Source organism: Anopheles coustani, chromosome 3 (assembly GCF_943734705.1).
Source record: "Anopheles coustani chromosome 3, idAnoCousDA_361_x.2, whole genome shotgun sequence".
Taxonomy (NCBI): Eukaryota; Metazoa; Arthropoda; class Insecta; order Diptera; family Culicidae; genus Anopheles; species Anopheles coustani.
Genome location: NC_071288.1, coordinates 49248200 through 49270789, shown reverse-complemented (window position 1 = coordinate 49270789; position 22590 = coordinate 49248200). Strand labels below are relative to the sequence as shown.

The following is a 22590-nucleotide window of genomic DNA, read 5'->3' as shown; positions in this document are numbered from 1 at the left end:
ACAAATCCCGCCCGGATTAGGCTCCTTGTTGGATGACGCATATTTATATTGCGCGAAAAGGCGAAAACATTGCGAGATTAAGATCGCAAAAACATCTTTGAAGATCATGTTTTTGTTTTCCACCATTCTGAATTGTGACCGACCGTGGCGACAATTTAAGTTTCGCTTGACCAGATATTTTTGGCAAAACGACGCCACCGCGTAGAAACAAACGATTAATTAAACATGAGGTTTATCAACAATTTTCCCACCATGTTTTCACGCAATGTTTTTCGTGGAAATAACGAAAGCGATTCGGCCACACTTGAACGGCAATGAGGATGATTTCGAATGATTAATGGTTCACCGGGCAGCGGCTAGCATTTTTGTAAAAGTTATGTCTGATCTCTAGAAGGTTGTTAGATTTTTGTTGATCGACTTAAAAACGCACGTTTCAAAATTTCAACGATTTACGTAACTAATATTTGTTTGCATTTATGAACAACTTTTGAAACGATGTACTAATTGAAACTTGTGGGTTTTTGTTGCATTCAAGTATTCCCATTGCCAAAATGCTTCGAGGAGGACGTTCTAGGGTCTGGCTTTGGCATCCAATGTCGTTGTCGCCTCCTTTGTTCGGGAGAAACACTTCAAGTTCATGGCCATCCCTTGCACGATAGAACGTTCCGAAAAACCCCCTAAACGAAGGTTCGATGCCAGCTCAATGTCGTTGAACGAAACCGAAGCTACAGTGTAAGGCGACAAGTAATTATTTCGGGGATGCCTTGAATGATGAGGATCAAGATCAATGTTATAGAGGGAAGCTGTTACGCTGGCATGGACCGACGTAAGGGGTACGTTTCTTTATACGGGTTTGCTATTTTTATGTGGTCAACCATTAAACTTAGCAGGCAAAGGAAGAATTTGGTGCGCACCACACAGTGTTGTCACCTTTAGGGGGAAATGCTTGTATCCCACTTGTTTCGCTTGGTCAAGTGGATACCGTTGGAGGCAGCGGGACAGAGAACGAATGCGTGCTTTAAGATGTTTTCGTTGTTGCTTGAATTGTATTTGATTGTTTGAAATCATCCTGCCAGCCCGAGGGGACCATTTCTCCGACAGTATCACTTGATCGTTCGGAGAGTAAAGGCACACAGGCGCAATTTCAACCGACGTACAGTAAGAGGTCCTTAGCATCCTTCCAGTGGTAACGCGGTTAATACAGCATGGGTAAAGGCAAAGGTGGTGGTGGTGGTGGTGGAGGCGGCGGAGGCGGTGCGCCAGGTGGTGGTGTAAGTACTGTTCATGGCAAAAAAAAATCAACGGTTCCCCGTCTGTGCTGGGGGTATCGTTGAGTGAATCGGTAGTGGTCGGCGTGAACTCTAGTTCGGACATTGTTTCAGAAAAAAGGCTCTGGAGGCGGCGGTACCGCCAAAGGTGGCAATGACGCTAAAGGTGGTGCTGTCGGTAAGCCCGCAGGCGACAAGGGAGGAAAAAAGGGTGGCAAGAAGTGACGGGGTGACCGTGTTTAATCCATTCCCCGGCCAGCAGCCCGCGCCGACGTCCTTCCGGAAACGATAGCAGCAGCGGATTTACCGATTGGAACCAATTGCGAAAGGGTGGAACAACGAATTTGAATTGTGATTTGGACTGTGAAAATTTGTATCTACTGATGATAATGAAGGGGTCGTCTTCACCGATGTATTTATTGATGGCTTTTTGCGCGATAGTTTTTGCTAAAGCTAGGACTTTTTACACACAAACAAAAAAACCACAACCCGAAAAGCGATAACGCAAACAATAGTTAACGAAAACCAATCCGCTGCTGTAGTATTTTCCATCACTTTCGCCACTTCATCCCACCCATCCGACACAGCATCGCCACCACCAGAGAGAGAGAGAGAGAGAGAGAGAGGGAGAAATTAAACCTCAACCTCAACACACCTGTAGAAACGTGCCGCTGTACGATTAAGATTGTATATTACTGTATTTTCGTTTTCTCCGTTGCAATATACATTTACGCTTTAAATCGGAATAAAATAACAATGAGCTAAACAAATACTTCCACTGTTTGTAACGTGCTTGTGAACAGACCCGAAAACTGTAACCGGGAACCTTTCTCCGCCCCTTTATCGGAACCAGTCCTTGTCGAGCCCGAAGAAGGCTGCCGCGCCCTTGGCGTACGCTTGTGCCGAGGTTGCCGTTGCGTCCTTGGCCGATGGTTTTGGGGCCGTACTCTTCACCGTTGCCGGGACCGGTTCGGCAGCTAGGGGTGATGGTTTTCTTTGATCCTGCAAAAATAAGGCGTATTAGTTGAAGTGATTATTGGGGCGTTCGGTGATGATGGGGTGGTGCGCCATCAGACGCTTAATTTTAGCCACGATGCTTCATGCATTGCACCGTCGTTTGTCAGTGAGCCAACACAGTGAGAGTGAAAACAGCTTTTTGGCATGTAATCTTACGTTGTTATAAATACATCTTACAGCTAACCATTGTAGTTTAAAGGCAACACGAAAAGTTACAACAAATGTTACTTTTCCACTCCATAACAGGGGAATTAGTTCAAAAGGAAACAGCATTAAAAATATAAGCAAAAAGAAACAATTAAAACCGGGGTAAAAAAAAGCATCGCAAATGAAAAAGGGGGAAATATTATTGAAACCAATTTTTGCTGGTTACACATCATCTACAGTCTCGGAAAAAAGAGCACGATCGTTCGGAAAAAAAGAAACATTCTCATTTTCTTTTCAAACTTCAGATTCCTAGGAATCATATTCCTAGACCCAAAGTAATGGAAAACAAATCGTTGAGCCACCCTGTAAAATTAAAGCAGACGCGAACGGTTTAATTATTGCTAAAGACCACCTACTTTTACGACAAAGAATTCAAAGGCCACGTTATATTAATAAGGCCGCTGTAAAGGATCAATTACATGCAAAAGGGAGTTATCAAAAATGTTCCAAACGCTAATAATTTGGATAAGTAATAAAACCATAAGATATCCTGTTTAACAGGCATGTTCTTGCTCAACAGACTGTAATTGTTCCATTAGAGTTTGGGAGTTTTCAAACAAACAAAGCATTAAACAACAAGCAAACACAAAACCTTGAGGTAACCTACGTCATAAAATGAAGTCATTGTAATTAAAAGGAAAAGCTATTTTGAATCTGGAAGATAAAAAAATTCATAGGTTTAACTAAGAATATTTTTACGTGAGACAAAATACAAAGACATTGTTCTCATCCTTCTATGTATCGGTAATACACTAGATAAAATAAGAAAAAAAAACATACCTTCATTCCGGTACTCTCACCAGCGACATTCGCGGTGGTCAATATTGCAGTGTCCTTGCTAACCACGGGCAACAGCGGGAACCACATAACATTTAAGCTGTTTGAACTGAGCGAAAGTATGTTTGGATTTTTTTCCTGCGTTCCCAACTTTGTGCCACCGGTTGACGTCCCCCCAGCGCCGATTGCCGTGGCCAGCTGGTCACTGTGGCAAACGAACGCACCGAGAAAGTGCTGAAGCTTGCTAGCCGAGCGTTTAACATTCGCATTCAAATGCGTGTAGAAAACATCGAAATCGAACGGATCGATGTAGGCCTTGAAGCGCCCGATCAGGACGCTGAATCGTTCGTTCAACTGCTTCTGATCGCGACCGACGAACATCAGCTGCAGGAACCGGAGATCCAGATAGAACTGAAGTGCCACGGTTTGATTCTGCGAGACGAACTCGTTCCCGGCCAGCGCGTCGTAGTGCGTAAGCAGACCCACCGCCAGCCGCGTGACGACGTCGAGCATGATCGGTTTGGGAATGGTTTGGGGAATGACTGCGTTCAGCAGTTCGTACACATGGTGGAGGAACTTTTGCAGTGAGATGCTCGGTTGCGAAGGGACGCGAATGGTCGACTGGATCGGTTGGTTGTGTTCGTCGTTTTCCTCGATCGTTACCGTTTCCCAGGCTGGAAAATCGTTCAGCAGCGTACCGTATCCTACGTCCTGCGACAGTGGGGGCCAACTGGCGTGGAACAGATCCATCCAAAGTGTCCAGAAGCGGACACTTTCCTCGTCGAGCAGTCCCGATACCTTTTCCCACCGTTCCGGGTCTTCCTCGGAAACGGTGATGGCGAACGATGATCTTCGACCGGGCCATACATTCTTGGCATCAGGGGTGGCGGCGATGAAACAGTTCCGCAGGGCAGGGCAGAGTTCTCGGACGGCCGTGAGAAATCGTGCCAACAGTGCGTAACGCTCGACGGTGGGTTCAAATGGAGCGGATTTGATGGCCGTCACCAGGTCGGCGATGCCTTCCACGCAACATTGGCGGAAAAATGTGAGCAGCTGGTCTATTTCCGCGCGACTAGATGAGGCCAGAAAAGATGCTATGTCACCCGTTAGACTATGGAGCCGTTCGTTAAGAGAATCGACCAGATCCACAAACACCGGCGTGTAGGCTTTAGCTTTCATGAGCAGCTTCCGAGCGGAAGGCTTCGTTCGGTCAAGTGCACTCTTGAGGTTCATCGGCACGTCGTCGAGTGATTCCTTCCACACGTAGGCTTTCAAATCGATCGGTTTCTGTTGCAACAGCTGTTGCACGTCGGCGTGCGTTTGACGAACCGTTTCACTCCACGCCGATTTAACTATGAACTTAATGCGGTCGTTTATCAGCCGCTGGTAAAACGTGCCATAGAAGTCTGTACCTTCCGGTAAACCCAACGTCCCAGTGATTGCTGCCCAGTTGGATGGTTTCTCCATGGCTTGCGCCTGCGTTTTAATGTCGTGAAGTGTTTTTATCGATGGAACGAGACTTACTAACCGGCGCAGGCTACCCTCCACGGACGTTTCTATCCCTTTCAGAAACGCACTCACTTCCGACCGAACCTCGGTTTCGCTCAGTGCGGTGACCGCTTGCAATCGGGGACGAAATTTGGCAATCATTTCCGGTACCATTTGCATAATCATAGGGTCTTCCGATCTGATCAGCTGTATCGTTGGGGCCGCTCGGTCCCCGGTGATGTGTTCTAGTTCCCGCTGGAAACCTCCCATACGGTTGCCCCCGGTGCCATCATCTATGAAACATTCGTAATACAGACGTACCGTATCGATGAGTACGTGTAGGCTGGCCAGCAGCTTATCTTTAACCTTCTCATAGGCCGACCGTCCGTTCTCATCGAGCACCGTGAGAAATGCTTTTGATCGCCGTTCGGTGAACATCGGGAGTGTTTCCTGAACCGAACACGATTCGAGCAGCAGCCAACTGGCCAAGCTTTTCGACGCTACCGCCACCGAGAGTTCTTCCCGTGCCAGCGAATCGCGGCAAGCGTTTTCGATGGTGAAAAAGAACTGACTCAGCACCTGCCACTGTTTGGCGGCGACGGGGAATTTACGCATGGTTTCACGCTCCGTGTCCAAGTTGAGGCCGGTCGAAATGTGGCGGGCAAAGATGAATAGCTGTGTGGCGACAAAGTAATCCTCCCTGTCGATGCAACTCCAGACCATTTCCGGTAGACTGGTGAGTAGTTTTATCTGCACTATCACTCCGTGGAAACTATGATCTCGGTGCTTTTTCTGCAATCGTTGATAGTCGTTGCCGGTGCGGAATCCAATCAGATTATGATCATTCAGCTGCTGGCAACGTTCAGTAATACGGTTCACATTTACTATGATTGAACTGGCCGTTTGTTTCATGTCACCAATCGTATCGGCAGCTTTCAAAAGATCCCGGTAACGTTCGCTAGTGTTGTAAAAATAGGCAAAAAAGTGATTTTACAACATGTGTTCACATCAAAAAACCAATTTGATGCAAAATAATTTACAATCCAGACATACCCGACCATCGTTCGCAGCTCTTCCCGTTTGAGCTCAATCTCATCCAGCAGGCGCTTGTGTACCAGGTCGATTTCGGCAACATTATGCTGTTTGAACAATCGGTCCACATCCACAGTAAGTAGATCTACCGATTTCTCCATAACTCTCGGCAAATCTTTCCAGTTTGTCTAGAAATCAATATTAATTTTAGATGTACCACCCTTTTTTACAAAATACCGACGACTGCCAACTCGTCAACGTCCCCTACTGTGTGCTATGAAAGGGAACCAAAACAAACCACCAATGACAGATGCTCATTGGAAGTGGTGTAAACAAGGTGAATAGATCGTATGCCCTTTTCGAATGGGTCGTTACGAAGTGAGAAAAGAAAATTATTTTACAATTTATTAGCTTCTTTTGAAGCTTGGTATTGACACATCTTTTTTGGTAAGGAACTAAGCAACTGTTTTATTGGTTTCACAGATAGTTTGACGATATTGTTCATGAAAAGAATACCTACAAATATAAATCAAAGAAGGTGCCAGCTTATCTAATTTATTATTTCATTGTAGGTACTTCTTCACATAATCTACATAATGATATAATCTTTCTATTCTTTATCCCAAGTTCTAGGTTTGTTACCAGGTGATGAAAACCATGATGACTGGAAAGTTTTTGGATCATAAATTGTCATCAAGATAAGGGGGATTAAAAGCCACTCTATGCTTGTTGAGAAATGCAACTGACAACTTCAGAAGTAGATTATATTTTGTGCAATCCAGAACCAAAAAAAAACAACACATACTTCGGTTGTTGTGTCGAAAACTGAATCTCTATGCATTACTTAACAGTGCAAATGCCGATGACCTTTTCAGAATGGGTCTCTTCGAAGAGACAATCAACGAGGAACTGTCCGAGATCGAGTTTCGAAATAGACCTCGAGTGGCCGGGTGGCTTATCATAAGCGGTATCAAATTTAGCCTGCGGTTCGTCTGTGAGAGAAAAGCAAACGGGAAAAGATTTGTATGGAAATAATGCAACCGCCGTAGACGAAAATCTTCACGAACCTGCAATATGTGGAGGCAGCACCGCCCGGTACTCGAGCGCACAGGATTTGACCATTTCCAGCATACGCTTATGCTCTCCATTGATGTTCACAAACATTCCAGGAACCTTTTCCGGGTCCATAAACAGGAAAGAGGACAGACACACTGAAAACTTCTTTAATGAAGCTTCCTTCATCGCCGCGATAATGTTCGACATGCCATCGGACATCGCCGTCGTCGGCTTTAGGTCATTGCGTGTTCCGAGCACCACGCAAACCAACTCCTGGCCCTCGACCGCTTTCTTCACATCGTCTTTGTTCGTTACATCACCTTTGATGAGTTCGACCTTTTCCTTAAAGTCATCCGGAACGGTCGATTCGTTGCGCACCAGTAACCGCACAGTCAGGCCTTTAATTGAAAGAATAGACACATTATATTAATAGGTATAATGCCGGACAGGAGCACACGATCAAAGCAAACCTTTCTGGAGTGCATATCGTACTGCACACTGGCCGGTCATGCCGGTTCCACCGAAGAAGACGATTTTTTGCATCTTGAATCACTGAACCGTGCAGAACGAAGCAACTTTACGATAAGAATGCTATGCGATCTTGAATATCTGACGAAGTGGTAAAACTGCTGGACCGCTCGTATCACTTATCCCGTTGTTTGGAAAACGATTTGTAAAGGCCAGCCGGTAGTAACTGACAGTTGTCGATGCCACTACAGTGTTTAACAGCTCAATTTCAAACTCCAGAAGCATTCTTTGTCAATTAAATACTTTCTTTCACAGCAGTACCAAGATTCTTTTTGGCTTCCCTGTCTAGTTATGGCGTGATGCTGACTGATAACACAGTTGCTGTTTCAACTTCAATTTTGTTGCTATGTCATTGACAAAAAATGATGCTGGAGTTTGCAGTGCATGGGGCAAACTCTGTATTATTTTATAGCAAGCAGCGTTATGGAAAAGGTTTTGTTCAAATTATCTGCCATTCGTTGATCTTAGTCGCCTGTGGAAGGTATCGTTAGTTTTGCCACAAGTGCTACCGTATCACATTTGTGTGAAAATGGAACCCAACAACGATAGCGGCTTTCTAGAGGAGTTGGAAATTTGGCTGAATCTGGCAAAGGACGAGCCAGAGTTAATGGAAAACAACGAACCGGATGGTGTTGTAGAGAACGAAAATGCGGCGAGAAAAATGTTGGACATTGTTATGCTGCAGGAAGAAATACCTAAAGCATTTGCGAAAAGATATGTTCAGTTGGACATCTGCGAAAGTAAGTTCAAACCCTTTTCTATCGGCAATTGTATATATTAAGTAATATTTTTCGTCATCTTAGGCTTCATGCACAAACTGCTTGCCGATCAGTTAGAAACGAGCTTCGAGAGCACCAAAATCGGTTACGCATTGCACGAGCTGGAACTCATCGTTGAAAAGGTCTGCATGGCAAACTTAGCTGCGTGCGATGCGTTAAAGCAAGCACTTGAATCGGAATTGGAAACAGTCAAACTCGGGGAGTGATTCAATAAAAATGTAGTCATTATTGGATTCGGGTTTTGTATACGTCTGTTTTTATTGACACACAATCGAGCCCATTCGCAAGTACAAACGTGTGTGTTCTCTCGACACATTCATATCAGCAGTTAAATTTTCTATCATCCACCGTAACGGCGTTGCTTACTTCGGCTGGCTCTAATGCGCACTAATGTATAAAAAGTCTTTTCTACAACGTACTATTTATGCGACTTCCCTATTGCCTAGCTTCCCATTGAATATGTTCCTTCCCTTTCTTTTCATCACGGTAGACCATTTTGAAGGTTTCGCATCGGGGCACGTTTTCGTATGTTAGTTTAAATTTTTTTCTGGCGATCCGGTGGTCTACAAATATGCTAACTAATATAATACAACTAGCTGTCATCAATGATTGCCCGCTGCTTTAGTTCGTCTTTTGTTAAAAGAAAAGTTTTTCTTGATTGAAACATGATGAGGAAAAGCACATTGAATTTAAAACAAGAGGTCATTTTCAATTATATGCACGTCGGACATTCCGCAGGGCCACCAACTTACTACTTCAACCGGACTTTCGCATTGCATCTACCCGGGCCATCGGCAGGCCAACTTTCTTCACACGCTCAATCTTTTGGCCTGGATGCAATATATTTAACACAGTCACGAATAGAATTGGAAATGGAATCGAAAATCCACGATGCATTTCAGTGAAAAATATCCGAAGCATAGCCTACTTATTTTTCAACGCCATCGTGCGATTTGTAACGCGACCACAGAGCAGTCCGATGATGAAGATAATCCCGATGAAGCTGAACAGAACTAGAAGAAGGTAGTGCTTAGCAGGCGACGCTACGACCTGATCGTACAACTGATGAAAGTTCTCGGCCGGTGGAACGAACTGCGATAGAAAGAGAAATAAAATAGGTAGATATGTAGATATTAAATGCAAAATCCGAAAGCGGGTGGAAAGAAACGGCGATTCCTTACGGCAGCTGCGTTCCGGAACATTTCCATGCGAGAGAGCAATTTATTTTTGCAATCGTCCTCCAGTGCCTTACTTTCACCGTGCAAAATTTCTTCCAGACATTTCAATACTGTACCGAAAATAAACAGAAATATTTTTTTAAACATCTTTCGGTTTTACCTAGGGGAATGTCCAATACTCACGTCGCCCGTTGCCGCTCTGAATGTGGGAACAGTACTTTAGCAAATCCACCGAGCAGGCCCGTTGTAGCAACGGATCCGCGTAGATGTCCGCCTTGCCTTCCTGTATCAACTCGGCCACCTCCACCTTGCAGGCCCGATTGATAAGCTTCTTCTCGAGGAACGCCTGCTTGAGGCACTCCTCGACCGCCCCATGGTCCTCGTTCGTATCCGTGTCGGTGGACGCGCTGCACAGCACTTGGATCTCGTCGCGGCACACGCTCTGCAGCAGCGGGTTCAGCTTATAGTTGAGCGCCCGTTCGTGCAACACCTCCGTCATCTGCTTTTCGCACTCCGGTAGGAGCTTACCCTCGCGGAAACGAATCTTAAGACAATCGATTACCTTCCCGTTCAGCTCCTCGTTTTGCTTAGCGCTGCGAATGATGGGCGTGCAGTATTCGGCGATGTTTTTCGAGCAGGCCATCTGCAACGTCGGATTGAAGCGATAGTCCAAATTCTGTTCGATCATCCGGTTCACCACCACCAGATGGCATCGGTCGTCGAACAGTGATTCGTCTTTGTGCAGCTTCAGGCAGTGCAGCATCCGGGACGGTTCCGCATCGTGGCAGTACTGAGTTATCATTTCTTTGCACGTGTTCAATAAGGTGTAGTCCGTGGCGCTGTCCGTCAGTTCGGACTTTTTGACCGAAAAAAGCTGGTGGCGGCAGTCCTCCGTTAGATCGCCGTTGTGTGTTTGCAAGCATTCCAATACCTGCACGGCAAGTAACAAAAAAAATAAGAATATATTATTCCGATCCACAAATGGCGATGAGAAAAAAAAGCTACAAAAGCCCCAAAGCGTGATGGTGTGATGGAGATTTTGAGAAGAAAAGCAAACAGAAAAGATGATGGCCCTTAGCCAGTGATTCTCAATGTATGTAAGGGGTTTTATAAATTGAACGGAGCAATTTAAAGGACATCCGGATGCCATATCACTTGACACATCGACCCACACTCAAGTGAGCGAATGTAACTTAATCAAAAATGGAATTGAAATCTATTTCTATCCTTAATAGAAAATGAATATTCTACTTCAATAAACAGTAAAACAGTGACTGTTCTATATAGTTGAGAATCTCTGACTCGAAGAGACATGTAAAGAGACAAAGCTGGCACACTTGCATTGTTTTTATTCACCTGCCCGGATCCGTGCGGTATCTGCGGACAATGTCGCGCAATGTCCTCTCGGCAGGCCGCCTTCAGCTTCGGATCGAAGTCGATGTTCTCCCGTTGCTGGTAAAGCTGGGCACGAACCTGCTGGCGGCACTCTTTCGGGATCGAATGCTTCGCTTCCTTGATCGTGTCGTTGCGCATCACCTCGCTCAGACAGGTGACCACCTCGTACTTGGTCGTGCACTTGCTGCAGAATCGCGCCACATGCAACCGGCACGCTTCCTTGAACTTGTACGTAAAGTGGAAGCTTTTCAGCGAGATAATCTGAAAGTGTTCGATCGCCGCCCTACACTTGACGTCTTCGCGCATGTCCGGGTCGTTTTTCGCGCCAATCAAGCACTCCATCATGTCGCCCTCGTCGCGACCGGTTTTGAGAATGTTCGCACAGTGTTTCTCCATTGCCGCACCGCATACGGACATTATGATCGGGTTCAGCTCAACGTGGGCCGCCTCCTCCTCGGTGTACTGGGCAACGGCCGTCTTGCAGTTCTCCTGCAGCTTCTCCAGATTGTCCTGCAGGCATTGCATCTCCTCTCCTTTGCCCGTCTTGTCGAAGCAAAAGTAGGCCAGATCGTCCAGGCACTGGTCTTCCACCTCCGGAATGAGATCGACCGATTTGGCACGCTGCCGCATGACGCGCTTCACCTCCTGCAGACATTCGGGGTTAAGGCGCAGTTCCTCCTTCTCGGGATAAGCGTACCGATGCAGGCAGGGCAGTATGAGCGGGCCGCGCTCGGGGTCCATTTGGGCCGTGTCCAGGTCGGCCCAAGTTTTCTTTGCCTTGCAGAATCGTATGGCGTCATCTTTGCAGTTTCTTTAAAAGGAAAGAAGTAATTGAAAATTTGCTAGCTGATTTCAACAGTTTACACAATGACATGGCCAACTTGATTTTTGTTCAAATGTGCACATTTATCTTACCGGTAAAGCTGTGGATCCAGCTTGAAATCTCTTGCCACAAAGTACTGGATCTGTAGCAGTGCCGATTCACACTCCACGTTCATGTAGTTGGTACCGAGTTTCTCCATCAAGCAAGACATCACCCTCGCATCACCCCCATCCGCTTCGGAGCAGGCCACGTCCACCACGGGCTTGCAGGCTTTGCGCAGCACGGGATCGACACGCCAGTCCTCGCCAACGTCCGTCACCTTGACCAGCGTTTCTAGCGCCCGCAAACAGGTGTCCGTCACACGACGTTCCTTTTTCTTCTTCAGCCGGGCGTGCTCCATCAAACAGTGTATCGTTTTTCCCCCGGCGTCCAGGTTGCTGCAAAACTTCTCGATGTCATTCTCACATCCGGTCAGTATTTCCGGTGACAGTTTGTAGTCCGTCAGTAACATTTTGCGGTGGTCGTTTATCTCCGCCACGCACTCCGGCATCAGCTTGGTGCTGTTCTTCTGGACCGCCTCCAGACAGAGCAGGATCTGCGCTAAGCGTACGTCCTTGTCGTCGGACACGCCGCGCCGGCAACGGTACGTCTTAATGTCCTCCTTGCAAGCCCTCGTCAGCCCGCGGGAAACTTTGTAATCGTGCACCACCAGCTTGTCCCGCCGGAGCAGCTGTTGCTGGCAGTTTTTCGACATTTCCGGGTCGTTGCGGTGCTTCATGAGGCACTTTAGCAGCGTCGGTGGGCCACCGGGCCCGTTCGACTGGCAGAAACGGAAGGCATCGTTCGTGCACGCGACGTACAGCTGGCGATCGAGTTTAAAGTCTTCCGACTGGACCTCGGATAGGTGAAGTACCTCCCGTTTGCACTCCTGATTAAGACTATCCAGGGAGTTTTGCAGGCAGCCTATGGTTTCGCCCTGTGATACCTTGTCGTGACCGTTACTAGCGGCAACGCGCCCACACCCGAGGGCTTCTATATCGCGAGTACAGTGTGTGAGAAATTGCTTGATAAAGCGATAATCAGAGAAGGCCACCCATTCCAGCCGTTGAATGTAGCCAATGCATCCGTTGCCCTTAGCAACACTCCGGTGGTTGATTATGCACGTAAGATACTGGCCCGGTTCTTCGCTGGCCGAGCATGGAAACTGTTGAAAATCCTTCGGGCAACCCTTCTGTATCATGCGTCTCAGGTTGCCGTCGTCCATCAGTGCGGACGTGTGCAACCAAATCAGATGCTGACACTCCGGGCCGAGGGTGTCGATCTGCTCCGGAAGCAACGACTGTACACATTCCAGCGCCTTCAAGTCCTCTGCAGCGGGGGTGATCTTCGGACAGAGTGACTTCAGCTGCGAACAAGCTTCCTCGTCGATTAGTTTCGTTGTCGATGCACTGATTTCGGCCGATCGAGACGGAACAATTAGCACCAACAACGTCACTAGCAGCAATCTAAAGGTGGTAGCTGCGTTCATGGTTGTTTCGTTACGGAGCACAGGGCCTCGAGAGCGGTTTAGTCGGATTTTTATTATTTACTTTGTGTACCAATGTACTCGACTCTTCTAATTGCACTTAACACCGGGTAAGATCAACAATAAATCCACATTGGACGCGAACCATGCAATCATTGCACCTACGCCGCTTGCACGGCCCGGCTCGTCAGCTTTGGCCTTTGGTAACCAAAAGTACAAACTCTCGATGAAAAATCAACGCTCTGAAATCAGAACGTTTTGGTACGTACAAAACGAGCGATTGACGAGGGGAGACGTGTCAGGTTCTGCTGTTTTTCTTCCGTTTTTAACCACACGATTTGGTCATTCGTGATAAAAAACATACATCCGACAAAACACTGACAGAACGGACGACAAGAATCGATGCACATAACAACAGTGCTCTGAACCGCCTGAATGCAGCAACAGATGAGAACAAAAATTACTTTTTAATTAATTACTCTACTGAAAACTTCAGAAAACGATTCAAAGTTATCTTTCATACCATTTTAAGTTGCTTCATGTAATTAAAAGCGCAAATAGATGTACGAAATGGTCAAATTTATTGTGTCATCCAGGCGAGTTTAAAACATAAAACCACCGTTTTGTTGTGCTTAATAACACCGACTGTGTTTGTAGATCATTTCAAGAATGATTGATTAGTAATTTGCCGGTGCAAGTAAACATAAACAAATTAAATGCAGTGTGCTTCTCGGAGCAATTAGTACGATATACCCAAACTACTATGTCTTTAGTTACAATGAATCGTAAATGTGATAGGAAAGAAAGATTCTTTTCATTAAACCATCTGACGGGTTTGGTACAATGTCTCATCAATCAAAATGTACTGATCGATCTACAGAATGAAACATCCGTAGCCGGAACCATAACGAACGTCGATGGGTTTGTGATAGGTTGTGAGGAAACCATTTGGTCTGGTTTTAACCATATTTACCTCTTTCAGTTACATGAACGTTTCAATGAAGACAGTTGTGTACATTGACCAGCTGGGGCAGCAGTTTCCGATGGATAATTTCATGATCCTCCCAAAGTACATACGATACGTGCACATTCCAAAAGAGGTGAGTAAAACAGTGAACTTGTAGAAAACTCATTCCATGTCAAATGATTGATATTTTTGAAAATCATTGTTAGCCAAATATTGACCTAAATCTTGCAAACAAAATAAGGCTCAAAAAAAGTTTACAAGCATTTGCCGCGGGAAATCAGTTGGTGCAATACGCCGACTCCGCCATATTATGACAGTTCGGATGACACAAAGAAAACAAGAAGACGGCAAAAAGAGTGTCCTTGATCAAAACAAAAACATCCTTTGTGTTGGCAAAAATAAAGAACGGATGGTTTCAGCTGTGCATCGAGTGTAAATGCATCGTCAGCCTCAAAACAGGTTGAACCAGCTAGTGAGAAAGTTCCATTGGTGATACGCAATCGAAACGGGAGTAAATTCCTTCCTTGACCTACGCTGTTGGGTTGAAAGAAAGGAAAAACTCCAGCCCATGTGATTTTACAAGTGGTCGTAGTTTTATTGCAGTGCGGATATAAAGACAACCGTGAGCTTACTACGGTAAACAACGCAACAAAATGAAATGAAGGTACTACAGGCCCGCTGGCCTTGTACTCTGGTAGGGCGCCCGAGCTTCACGACAGATTTATTTCGGGAACATTGGCCCTATACTGAAATAGGCAACGGACAGGTGGTACAATTGGACAAGTGTACAGACGGGGACAGATAAATCGATACGAAATACTACTCGACGGCACACGCCAACGTTGGCCACTACCTGCAGGGGGTGTTGATTGGTCAGGTTGGATTACGTAAAACTATCCCCCGGTTTTACGCGCAGTTTTACGCGACTGGCAGTCGAGGTCGCCGATTGCTGAACAATGTCTCCCGTTCGTCTCAGCTTCCTTCCGTTGGAGCGCCGTTGTCGTGATTGTGTTGTTCGCCAGCGGCTGTGCTGAGCAACGGCAACGGGAAGTTTGTTTATGGATTGATTGGGCACAAGGGATAGCGTTAATCGGTCCCGTACAGAAGAGAATGAGAGCGGACGAACACCACATCTGTGCAAGGTGAACGAGCAAATCGTTAGGGCAATAGAACGAGAAGGAGCTTTGGCAGTAGCAGCAAACCCATTGTACTATACAGCGTTTAATCGAAAACATTCCCCACTAGCAAGTCACGCGGTCATCGAATAGGTGCCCCGACGGTTCGCGAATTCTTGCGCTACGAATATCGTGTGTTTTGTTGTGTAGTTGAGAGATATCCCTAGGTTTGGTGCGTGTATTTGTGTACCCCAATTATGTTCGCTAAATTGGTGGTATTAAAATAAATCGCGAAAGAGCGCGCGCGCGCATTTTCCTGTCCCCCCACATCCACCCGTTTGTTTGTTTTGCTGCGTGAAGAAGAACCATGAAGGTCTCGGCAAGGTATCTGGGACGCTGTGGCAGTGGTCTGCTCGTGGGCAGTAGTCGGCGTGAGGCGCACGGAAGTTTATCAAGCAGTCCCGGGGGGTGGTATCAGCGCGTGTCTACGCAAGCAACCAACATCAGCCAACCGTCGCAATCCCACGGTGGCGCCAGTAGAAGTGTTCGTTTGCGCGAGCGCTGTCAAGTGAACTGTCAAAAAAATACTGGCGCCTCGCCGTCATTTCACAGAGGCACGCTGTGGCACCAGTGTTGGACAACAATCGCGTCGAGACGGTTCTATTCGCGCTACTCAGCCAATCGCATCATGACCGGCGCGGACACTTTCAGCTTTGCGGACTACGACTGCGTCGGGTTCGATCTGGACAACACACTGCTGCGCTACCAGATTGGCCAGATGATCGAGCTGGAGTACAGTACCGTTTCGCGGTTTCTAGTCGAGCAGCGTGGCTACTCCGGTCGGCACCTGTTGCAACCCCTCGACAAGGACTTTCTGCAGCGTGGTCTGATCATTGATTTTCAGCGCGGCAACATCCTGAAGCTCGATCCAGATGGTGTGATTCAGCAGGCGACGCATGGTACGAAGCGCATGGCGGATGAAGAAATTCGCGCCTACTACGGTGACGAAAAGCGCTGGGAAGTGACGAACGAGTATTGTGAAAATATGCTGGTCGCCTGGAACGGACCACTGGCGGAGCAGATACGGACGGTTCTGGACTATTTCGATATTTCCGCGACGCTACTGTTCGGTCGCGTCATCGATACGCTCGACGAGGATGCGCACGAACGGATCGGCCGGTACAACGTGTGGCCCGACATCCTGGACGGGCTGGTGTATATGTACTCGCGCGAACATTTCGGTGCTAACATCGGTGGCTACTTCGAGGCGCTGAAGGCCAACCCGGAGCGGTATCTGCAGAAGGCTTCCCCGGAGCTGATCCAATGGATGCGGGAGCTGAAGAAACACAAAACCACCTTCCTGGTGACGGGTTCACATATTGACTTTGCCAACTTTACCGCCTCGTACGCGTACGGGCCCGATTGGCCCGAGCTGTTCGATGTGGTGGTCGGGTTCGCCAAGAAACCCGGTTTCTTTACCGCTGCTAAACCGTTCGTACGGCTCGAGCAGCACACCGAAACGGAACCACTGACAGCCGGTCAGCTCGAGCGATACGGTGTGTACTCGCAGGGCAATTGGCGCGATCTGACTGTACTGCTGGGCAAGATTTGTCACAAGGCGGAACCTCGTTTCCTGTACGTCGGGGACAACCTCATCCAGGATATGTACACGCCGTCGAAGTACACCACGGCTGACACGGTGGCGATCGTAGAGGAGATGGCCGCGGAGGGTATGCGCGACTGTGATGCGGGACATCCTGATGCGCCGTACATTGTGTCAAAGTTCTGGGGCTCGTACTTTACCACGCGCTCCGGGCCGGGTGTGGAAGATGCGTCGCTGTGGGCGGCTCTTATCAAGCAGCATGCCAAAATCTGCATACCATCGATGGACGAGGTGGCCAAGTACCCGCTGGACCATTGTTACAATTGTTTCACCGAAAACGTTACCTGTAACGGGTACTATCCGGCCGAACCACTCAAGCTGATCAACAATTAATTATCAAGCAGCAACATGGATAAAGAAATCAGGGCGCGTGCCATTAGCAGGTTTCTTCTTTAATGCGTTGTTAAACACGCTTGTATTTAACAAAGCTACTTTAAATCAAGTAACTAAGCAGGCTACAACATGGTTGTAGGTTTTGTTAGGTGGAAAACGAGGCACTTACTTTCGATTTAAGAGTTTTTAGCCAAAGTAATGGAAAATGCTATAAGCAATAGATCCGTATGCAACATTGGCGAAGAGATTTAAAAAGTTTTATGTTCGCATATCGTTGCTTCCTGAACGCATGGTTGTATTTTACATCTGTTAAGCATATTAAACAACTCTCCGTCTTTCTAATTAAATTGCATTGAAACATGCATCAGACCCCCACAACTAAATAAGCGAATGCAAGACAAAGCGTCGTGATATTGATAAGAATTTCAAGTACACATGTGTTTCAGAGAGATAAATTAAATTTATCTCGTAGGTAACCTCCGTTGTGTGTAATTTATTATTGCCATTTGATAACGAAAGCCACTATGTCACCCGCACTGTTGCTCACTGAGGGCACATTGGATAGTTGATTCGGTCGCACTTGCAAGAGAGTCCTAGAAAATCAGAATCATAAATCTGCACAAAGTGTATCAGCAGTACCCGTGTTGTGAAGTATGAAAAGTTGGAACAAACGTTTGTAAGTCTCCCTCCCCAGCGCCCATGAATGCAAGTTTGGTTCACCAATTGTAAGATTGTATTGAAATTATTATCGTTCAACGCTGCTGTTTCGAAAAATGCATGAAAGCAAAACAAGCTATAAGAAAAGCTGAAAGTTTTCTCGCAAAGCGAACCAAAAACAAAGGCTTAAATAAAAATAAGTCTGGTCATTTTTGGTAATAAAAAATAATCATAAATCTGTAAACGAAGAGAAACATTTAAAATGTTCAAACAATTTATATTCCTGATTTCTATCGTGTTGCAAGTAGTCCAAAGAAAACAGCAAAGCTTGTTTTGTATCCTTCGATGCGTTTTAATGTCCCTTTCTCCCCAATGAAATATTAAGATATTGCCCCAAATGTAACCGCGTAGCCGTAGATTACCTCAAAGTAATGCCATGCCATGAAGCATGTTCCCAGCAAAAATGGGGCGACCAGAACACGCCCATCGCGCAAAGTTAATGAAACAATAATTAGATAGTTATAAAAGACAACTACGTACCGTGCTGGATAAACTGTCGAACAATGCAAAATAAAAAGATTAAAAGCAAACGCTGAAAAGAAAATGATTTCCATCGCTTGGTCATGTTCTGTCCTATCAAAGTGTAACCATCCCATCTGATGCACTGTGTGTTTACAATCATTTCTTTCTTTCCATCAGATAAGCATAAAGCCGGCCTTCGAAGATCACATCAAACGGATGACGCAGTCCAGCGTGAAGGAGCCCAAGAAAGTATCGCTAAGAAATAAGCGCGCTCAAGAGAACCAGCTCCGTACGTTGGCGGAAAATCAAATGCTATGAGTACCCGAAGCTTGGTCGTTTTTAGCAAACGGAAACATAATCACGGCGTAATGTAGCGATTCAGTTTTATTGTCTACAACTTTGTTCGTAATAAAAGTTATGGATAGAATGCATCGAAATGTCCGTTCTCGCCAGTGTAGACGATTTAAGTGTTGCATTTAAAATGCAACCAACAGCAATACTTGCCGTAAAAATACGAGCGTTTACACCGAGCGAACTTGCGTGGAAGCGTATGGATAAAAATAATCGTAACGTAATAAGATAATAGTTCGAGTAAGAAAGGCACCAGCACCTCACACCATTTCAACCGCCATAGCCACACCCATTCCACCGCCAACACACAGGGATGCAACACCCCGTTTGCCTCCTGTACGCTTGAGGGCGTATAGGAGAGTCACCAGAACGCGGCATCCTACAACGGAAATAATGTGACGGAGATCAATCAATGTTATAGCTGAAAGAATTGACTTTATATAACTCCCTTACCGGAAGCTCCGATCGGGTGGCCCAGTGCGATCGCTCCTCCACCGACGTTAACTTTCGCCGGATCGACTCCAAGGCCTTTGTTCACGGCGATTGCCTGAGCGGCGAACGCTTCGTTTAGTTCAAAAAGATCGACCTCTTCCAGCTTCCATCCAGCTTTTTGGAGCTATACAAGGGGATAGGCAATCGAAAGCATTAAAATTGCATATTGTCTTGTTATTAGTAAATTGATATACGTACCACGACTTGAACCGCCGAGATCGGACCGGCGCCCATCGTCTTGGGGCATAATCCGGTCTGCGCATAAGCAACAACCTTCGCCAGCGGCTTAGCACCACGTTTCTGCACCTCCTCGCCGGACATGAGCAACACGGCGGCCGCAGAGTCGTTAATACCGGACGCATTGCCCGGTGTAACCGTGCCGTCTTTAATGAAGCACGGACGAAGCTTGCTGAGAGATTCTGCCGTAGTGCCCGGTTTTGTGTACTCGTCAACCGAGAACTGGACCGTTTCCTTATGCCCCGGTACCGGTACGGTCACAATTTCGTCCTTAAAGTAGCCCTTCTCCTGGGACTCTTTGGCCAGCTGCTGACTCTTGGCGGCGAAAGCGTCCTGTGCCTCACGGCTGATGGCATACTCTTTGGCTAGATTTTCTGCCGTGACGCCCATGTGCAGATCGTAGAACGCGTCCGTCAGACCGTCGTGCAGCAACGTGTCGAGCATCTTCGCCTCGCCCATCTTGGTGCCGGCGCGAAGGTGCAGCACGTGCGGCGATTTTGACATCGACTCCTGTCCGCCGGCCACAACGATGCTCGCGTCACCGAGGCGGATCGACTGGTAACCGAGCGCGACCGTTTTGAGGCCCGATCCGCACAGCATATTGATGTTGAACGCTGGAACCTCCTTCGGGACGCCGGCTTTTAACGAGGCCTGTCGGGCGGGATTCTGCCCTTGGCCGGCCGTCAAAGCCTGCCCAAGAATGACCTCATTCACGTCGGCCGGATCAACCGAAGCGCGCAGCAGCACTTCCTTTACCACAACGGCACCCAACTCGGCGGCGCTTAGGGACGCGAGTGTCCCCAGGAAGTTGCCTACAAAAAGTAGTCATTTAGTGATTGCTTTGATAGTAACGAATGGATTAGCGATAATTATGCCGGCTTTTAACCTTGTATTTTAATGTTCTCTTTACCAATAATGAGCATACTTTTTTTTGTCAAATTAACTATTGTTCTACGCAATTAGTAGATCATGCTTGAAGAGCAAAAACGTGTTAAACATCACGTAGCTAAACATCGAAACAATTTTAAAGAGGTACTACTTCCTTTCTAACTTCTCGCGAAATGACGCAATATATATGAATATTTTATACACATTGCAGTAGAAAACCCGTGAGGAACTCAACAAACTCGGGCCCCAAAAGGTTGCGACAGACAAAAATCTATGCGCTAGTGTTTATTTTTTCCCTGAACATAAAAGATTATTCCACGAGCTACGAACGAACCGAAACCGGTATTCAAATTTACATATTGCGCCCATCTTCCAACGAATGCTTTTATGTGATTGGGCATTGTGTTACGTTACATAAAGAGAAAACGGATCTAGCGTTATCTCGATCGCAGATCAATCGTCGTCTGCGAACGCTCCTTATCTGCACGGTTTAGAAGTTAAAAAAAAGTATTATCTTGCGCGTCTTGCACTTTGGACTGAGCAAAAGTGCATTGTAATACGATTGGTTGGAAATTCGACGAGGGGCAATATTGGGACTACCGAAAAACACACGCGAGATATCGTATGATCACGTAACGGCATGTTTGTACACTGCAGGCAGAGGAAAGCGCTCGGGAAAGTTTCTCCTGTTTTCTATTTTTTTTTGGTTTTCTTTGCTCAACATGACTCATCGGAAAGGCAGCCAGTTTCGTTCATTCATGGACTTTGTCATTGCTCCGGGGTAGAAAAGTATGAAAATCGTCTACCTACCGATCGGGGTTCTGGCGGCCGATACGATGAAAACTTCTCCGGTTGTTGACATGATGGTCGTAGCTTTAAATTACAGCACCACGAGAATTCACAGGAGGTTCTTTCTACAAACGTAAGATTTTATTGGGGGTTTGTTTTATCTCGTTTCTTTCCAAATGAGTATGAAAGAAACTTTCAAAAAACAACGAAACTGAACACGTACGGACAAGACGCAAACTACACACAAGCGAGAACGAGCAGCCAAAGCACGTCGAAACAGCTGCAAATACTACGTTTTACTGACCGACAGAAGCACGTCGTTGCGACCCGGCGTGGAACGGCAAACACGCAGTCGGAACTAGCAAAGTCAATGGAAAAGAGGTCCCAGCATATCATGTAATGAGCAAAAAATCGTGGGATTATTTTTGACAGTTGGTTGAAATTTTGTTTACCTCTCACGAGCAGCCAGGAAAGTGAGGTAAAACTGCAAATTTGGTATGTTTCGTCAACAGAACAAGGAATTGAGGCGTTCGAAATATGTTCCGGAGGAAGGCTGCGTATGAGGCAGACCAACACACTTAATTTCGGCAATCACGGCGAGCAAAAGGATCCATTTCTCATGACTTCACACAGAAGAGCAGTTTCTATGCGCTTGACCATGGATACTGTGATCTAGTATTACCAGTTACCTATTTCGCGAAGATTTTGGCGGAGATCTCCCACAAGTAGGAAATATGCTAGTAATTTTTGTAAGCAGTTTTTCAACCAACGGTCACAACAATGGCGGAGCAAAAAATAGCTTTGACCCGACGTCTTTTGATTGATCTTGGGACCTAGCTGGCGATAGCTGTCAAAAGTGATTATACCGACAGTCGGTATAATTTAACTTCGGAACTTTTGGACTCACTACCTTTGACAGCCGCCTACAGACGAAGAACTGATTCAGTTTGATTAGGAACCTGTGAGGTGCGGTTGTGTGTCACATCGTACGGTCTGTCGAGCACATTCGCGAGACGTAAGCGCAAGGGAGGAAGAGCGAGAGTGTGAGGTACGGTAACCGTAGCGAAAGGGGGCCCGCAGGAGGTGCGGTGCTCGTGCGAAGAAACGAGAGCGAACCGTGCGCACGCCTCCGGAGAAAGAAGGAAAGCAGCAAAGACGGGAAGAAAAAGCTCATTCTTTTTTGCAGCAGCTACGTGTTCCGGCCCCACGGAGCGACCAGAAGGCAAGCGCCGACACGGTGCAGTTTTCCCTTCACTGCGATCAATCGGTGACGGGAAGATCTGGACGTCGGAAGTACCAGTGCACCAGCATCGCGGCCACGACACGTACGTGGGATCGGCGGCGTACTATTTTGTTTCTTTTGCTGGCCCATCTTTACACCCGAGGGCAAAAGTGCATAAGTTGGTAGTCCTCCGACGTAACAAGCGGAGAATTTTTACACCTCCGAATCTGTCGTTCCCGCTGGCGTGTACCGTCTCCCATTGAGGTGAAAAGAAATCCCAA

At 46.7% G+C, this 22590-nt stretch overlaps 7 protein-coding genes across 8 annotated transcripts; 3 read left to right on the top strand and 4 right to left on the bottom strand.

Annotated features, from left to right (window-relative positions):
- Positions 1 to 1601: 1601 nt before the first annotated feature.
- LOC131260597 (conserved oligomeric Golgi complex subunit 1) lies at positions 1602 to 6024 on the bottom strand. The gene is made up of 3 exons (XM_058262365.1): positions 5811 to 6024; positions 3273 to 5715; positions 1602 to 2270 (listed from the first exon to the last, which is right to left on the bottom strand). The coding sequence occupies exons 1-3, from the start codon at positions 5948 to 5950 to the stop codon at positions 2109 to 2111; spliced, it is 2745 nt and encodes a 914-aa protein (XP_058118348.1). The 5' UTR covers positions 5951 to 6024; the 3' UTR covers positions 1602 to 2108.
- A 541-nt stretch (positions 6025 to 6565) lies between these two features.
- LOC131260598 (flavin reductase (NADPH)) lies at positions 6566 to 7508 on the bottom strand. Its single transcript, XM_058262366.1, has 3 exons — positions 7316 to 7508; positions 6857 to 7243; positions 6566 to 6781 (listed from the first exon to the last, which is right to left on the bottom strand). The coding sequence occupies exons 1-3, from the start codon at positions 7386 to 7388 to the stop codon at positions 6630 to 6632; spliced, it is 612 nt and encodes a 203-aa protein (XP_058118349.1). The 5' UTR covers positions 7389 to 7508; the 3' UTR covers positions 6566 to 6629.
- Positions 7509 to 7842: 334 nt separating this feature from the next.
- LOC131262362 (uncharacterized) lies at positions 7843 to 8358 on the top strand. Its single transcript, XM_058264356.1, has 2 exons — positions 7843 to 8113; positions 8177 to 8358. Exons 1-2 carry the CDS (start codon positions 7903 to 7905, stop codon positions 8356 to 8358), a joined length of 393 nt encoding a protein of 130 aa, XP_058120339.1. The 5' UTR covers positions 7843 to 7902.
- Positions 8359 to 8391: 33 nt separating this feature from the next.
- On the bottom strand, positions 8392 to 13381 carry LOC131260596 (Golgi apparatus protein 1). 2 transcript variants are annotated; one of them, XM_058262364.1, is made up of 5 exons: positions 11641 to 13381; positions 10672 to 11536; positions 9514 to 10261; positions 9334 to 9440; positions 8392 to 9244 (listed from the first exon to the last, which is right to left on the bottom strand). In XM_058262364.1, exons 1-5 carry the CDS (start codon positions 13074 to 13076, stop codon positions 9077 to 9079), a joined length of 3324 nt encoding a protein of 1107 aa, XP_058118347.1. In that variant the 5' UTR covers positions 13077 to 13381; the 3' UTR covers positions 8392 to 9076. The 2 variants fall into 2 exon arrangements, with proteins under 2 accessions (XP_058118347.1, XP_058118346.1); XM_058262363.1 differs by having other exon boundaries at positions 10687 to 11536.
- A 393-nt stretch (positions 13382 to 13774) lies between these two features.
- Positions 13775 to 14456, top strand: LOC131261030 (U7 snRNA-associated Sm-like protein LSm10). Its single transcript, XM_058262919.1, has 3 exons — positions 13775 to 13994; positions 14056 to 14173; positions 14247 to 14456. The coding sequence occupies exons 1-3, from the start codon at positions 13837 to 13839 to the stop codon at positions 14352 to 14354; spliced, it is 384 nt and encodes a 127-aa protein (XP_058118902.1). The 5' UTR covers positions 13775 to 13836; the 3' UTR covers positions 14355 to 14456.
- Positions 14457 to 15522: 1066 nt separating this feature from the next.
- LOC131262353 (5'-nucleotidase domain-containing protein 1) lies at positions 15523 to 18431 on the top strand. Its single transcript, XM_058264344.1, has one exon. It carries the CDS (start codon positions 15523 to 15525, stop codon positions 17149 to 17151), a length of 1629 nt encoding a protein of 542 aa, XP_058120327.1. The 3' UTR covers positions 17152 to 18431.
- A 259-nt stretch (positions 18432 to 18690) lies between these two features.
- On the bottom strand, positions 18691 to 21418 carry LOC131261022 (acetyl-CoA acetyltransferase). The gene is made up of 5 exons (XM_058262907.1): positions 21281 to 21418; positions 21109 to 21208; positions 19372 to 20222; positions 19135 to 19297; positions 18691 to 19060 (listed from the first exon to the last, which is right to left on the bottom strand). Exons 2-5 carry the CDS (start codon positions 21158 to 21160, stop codon positions 18942 to 18944), a joined length of 1185 nt encoding a protein of 394 aa, XP_058118890.1. The 5' UTR covers positions 21161 to 21208; positions 21281 to 21418; the 3' UTR covers positions 18691 to 18941.
- Positions 21419 to 22590: the final 1172 nt, after the last annotated feature.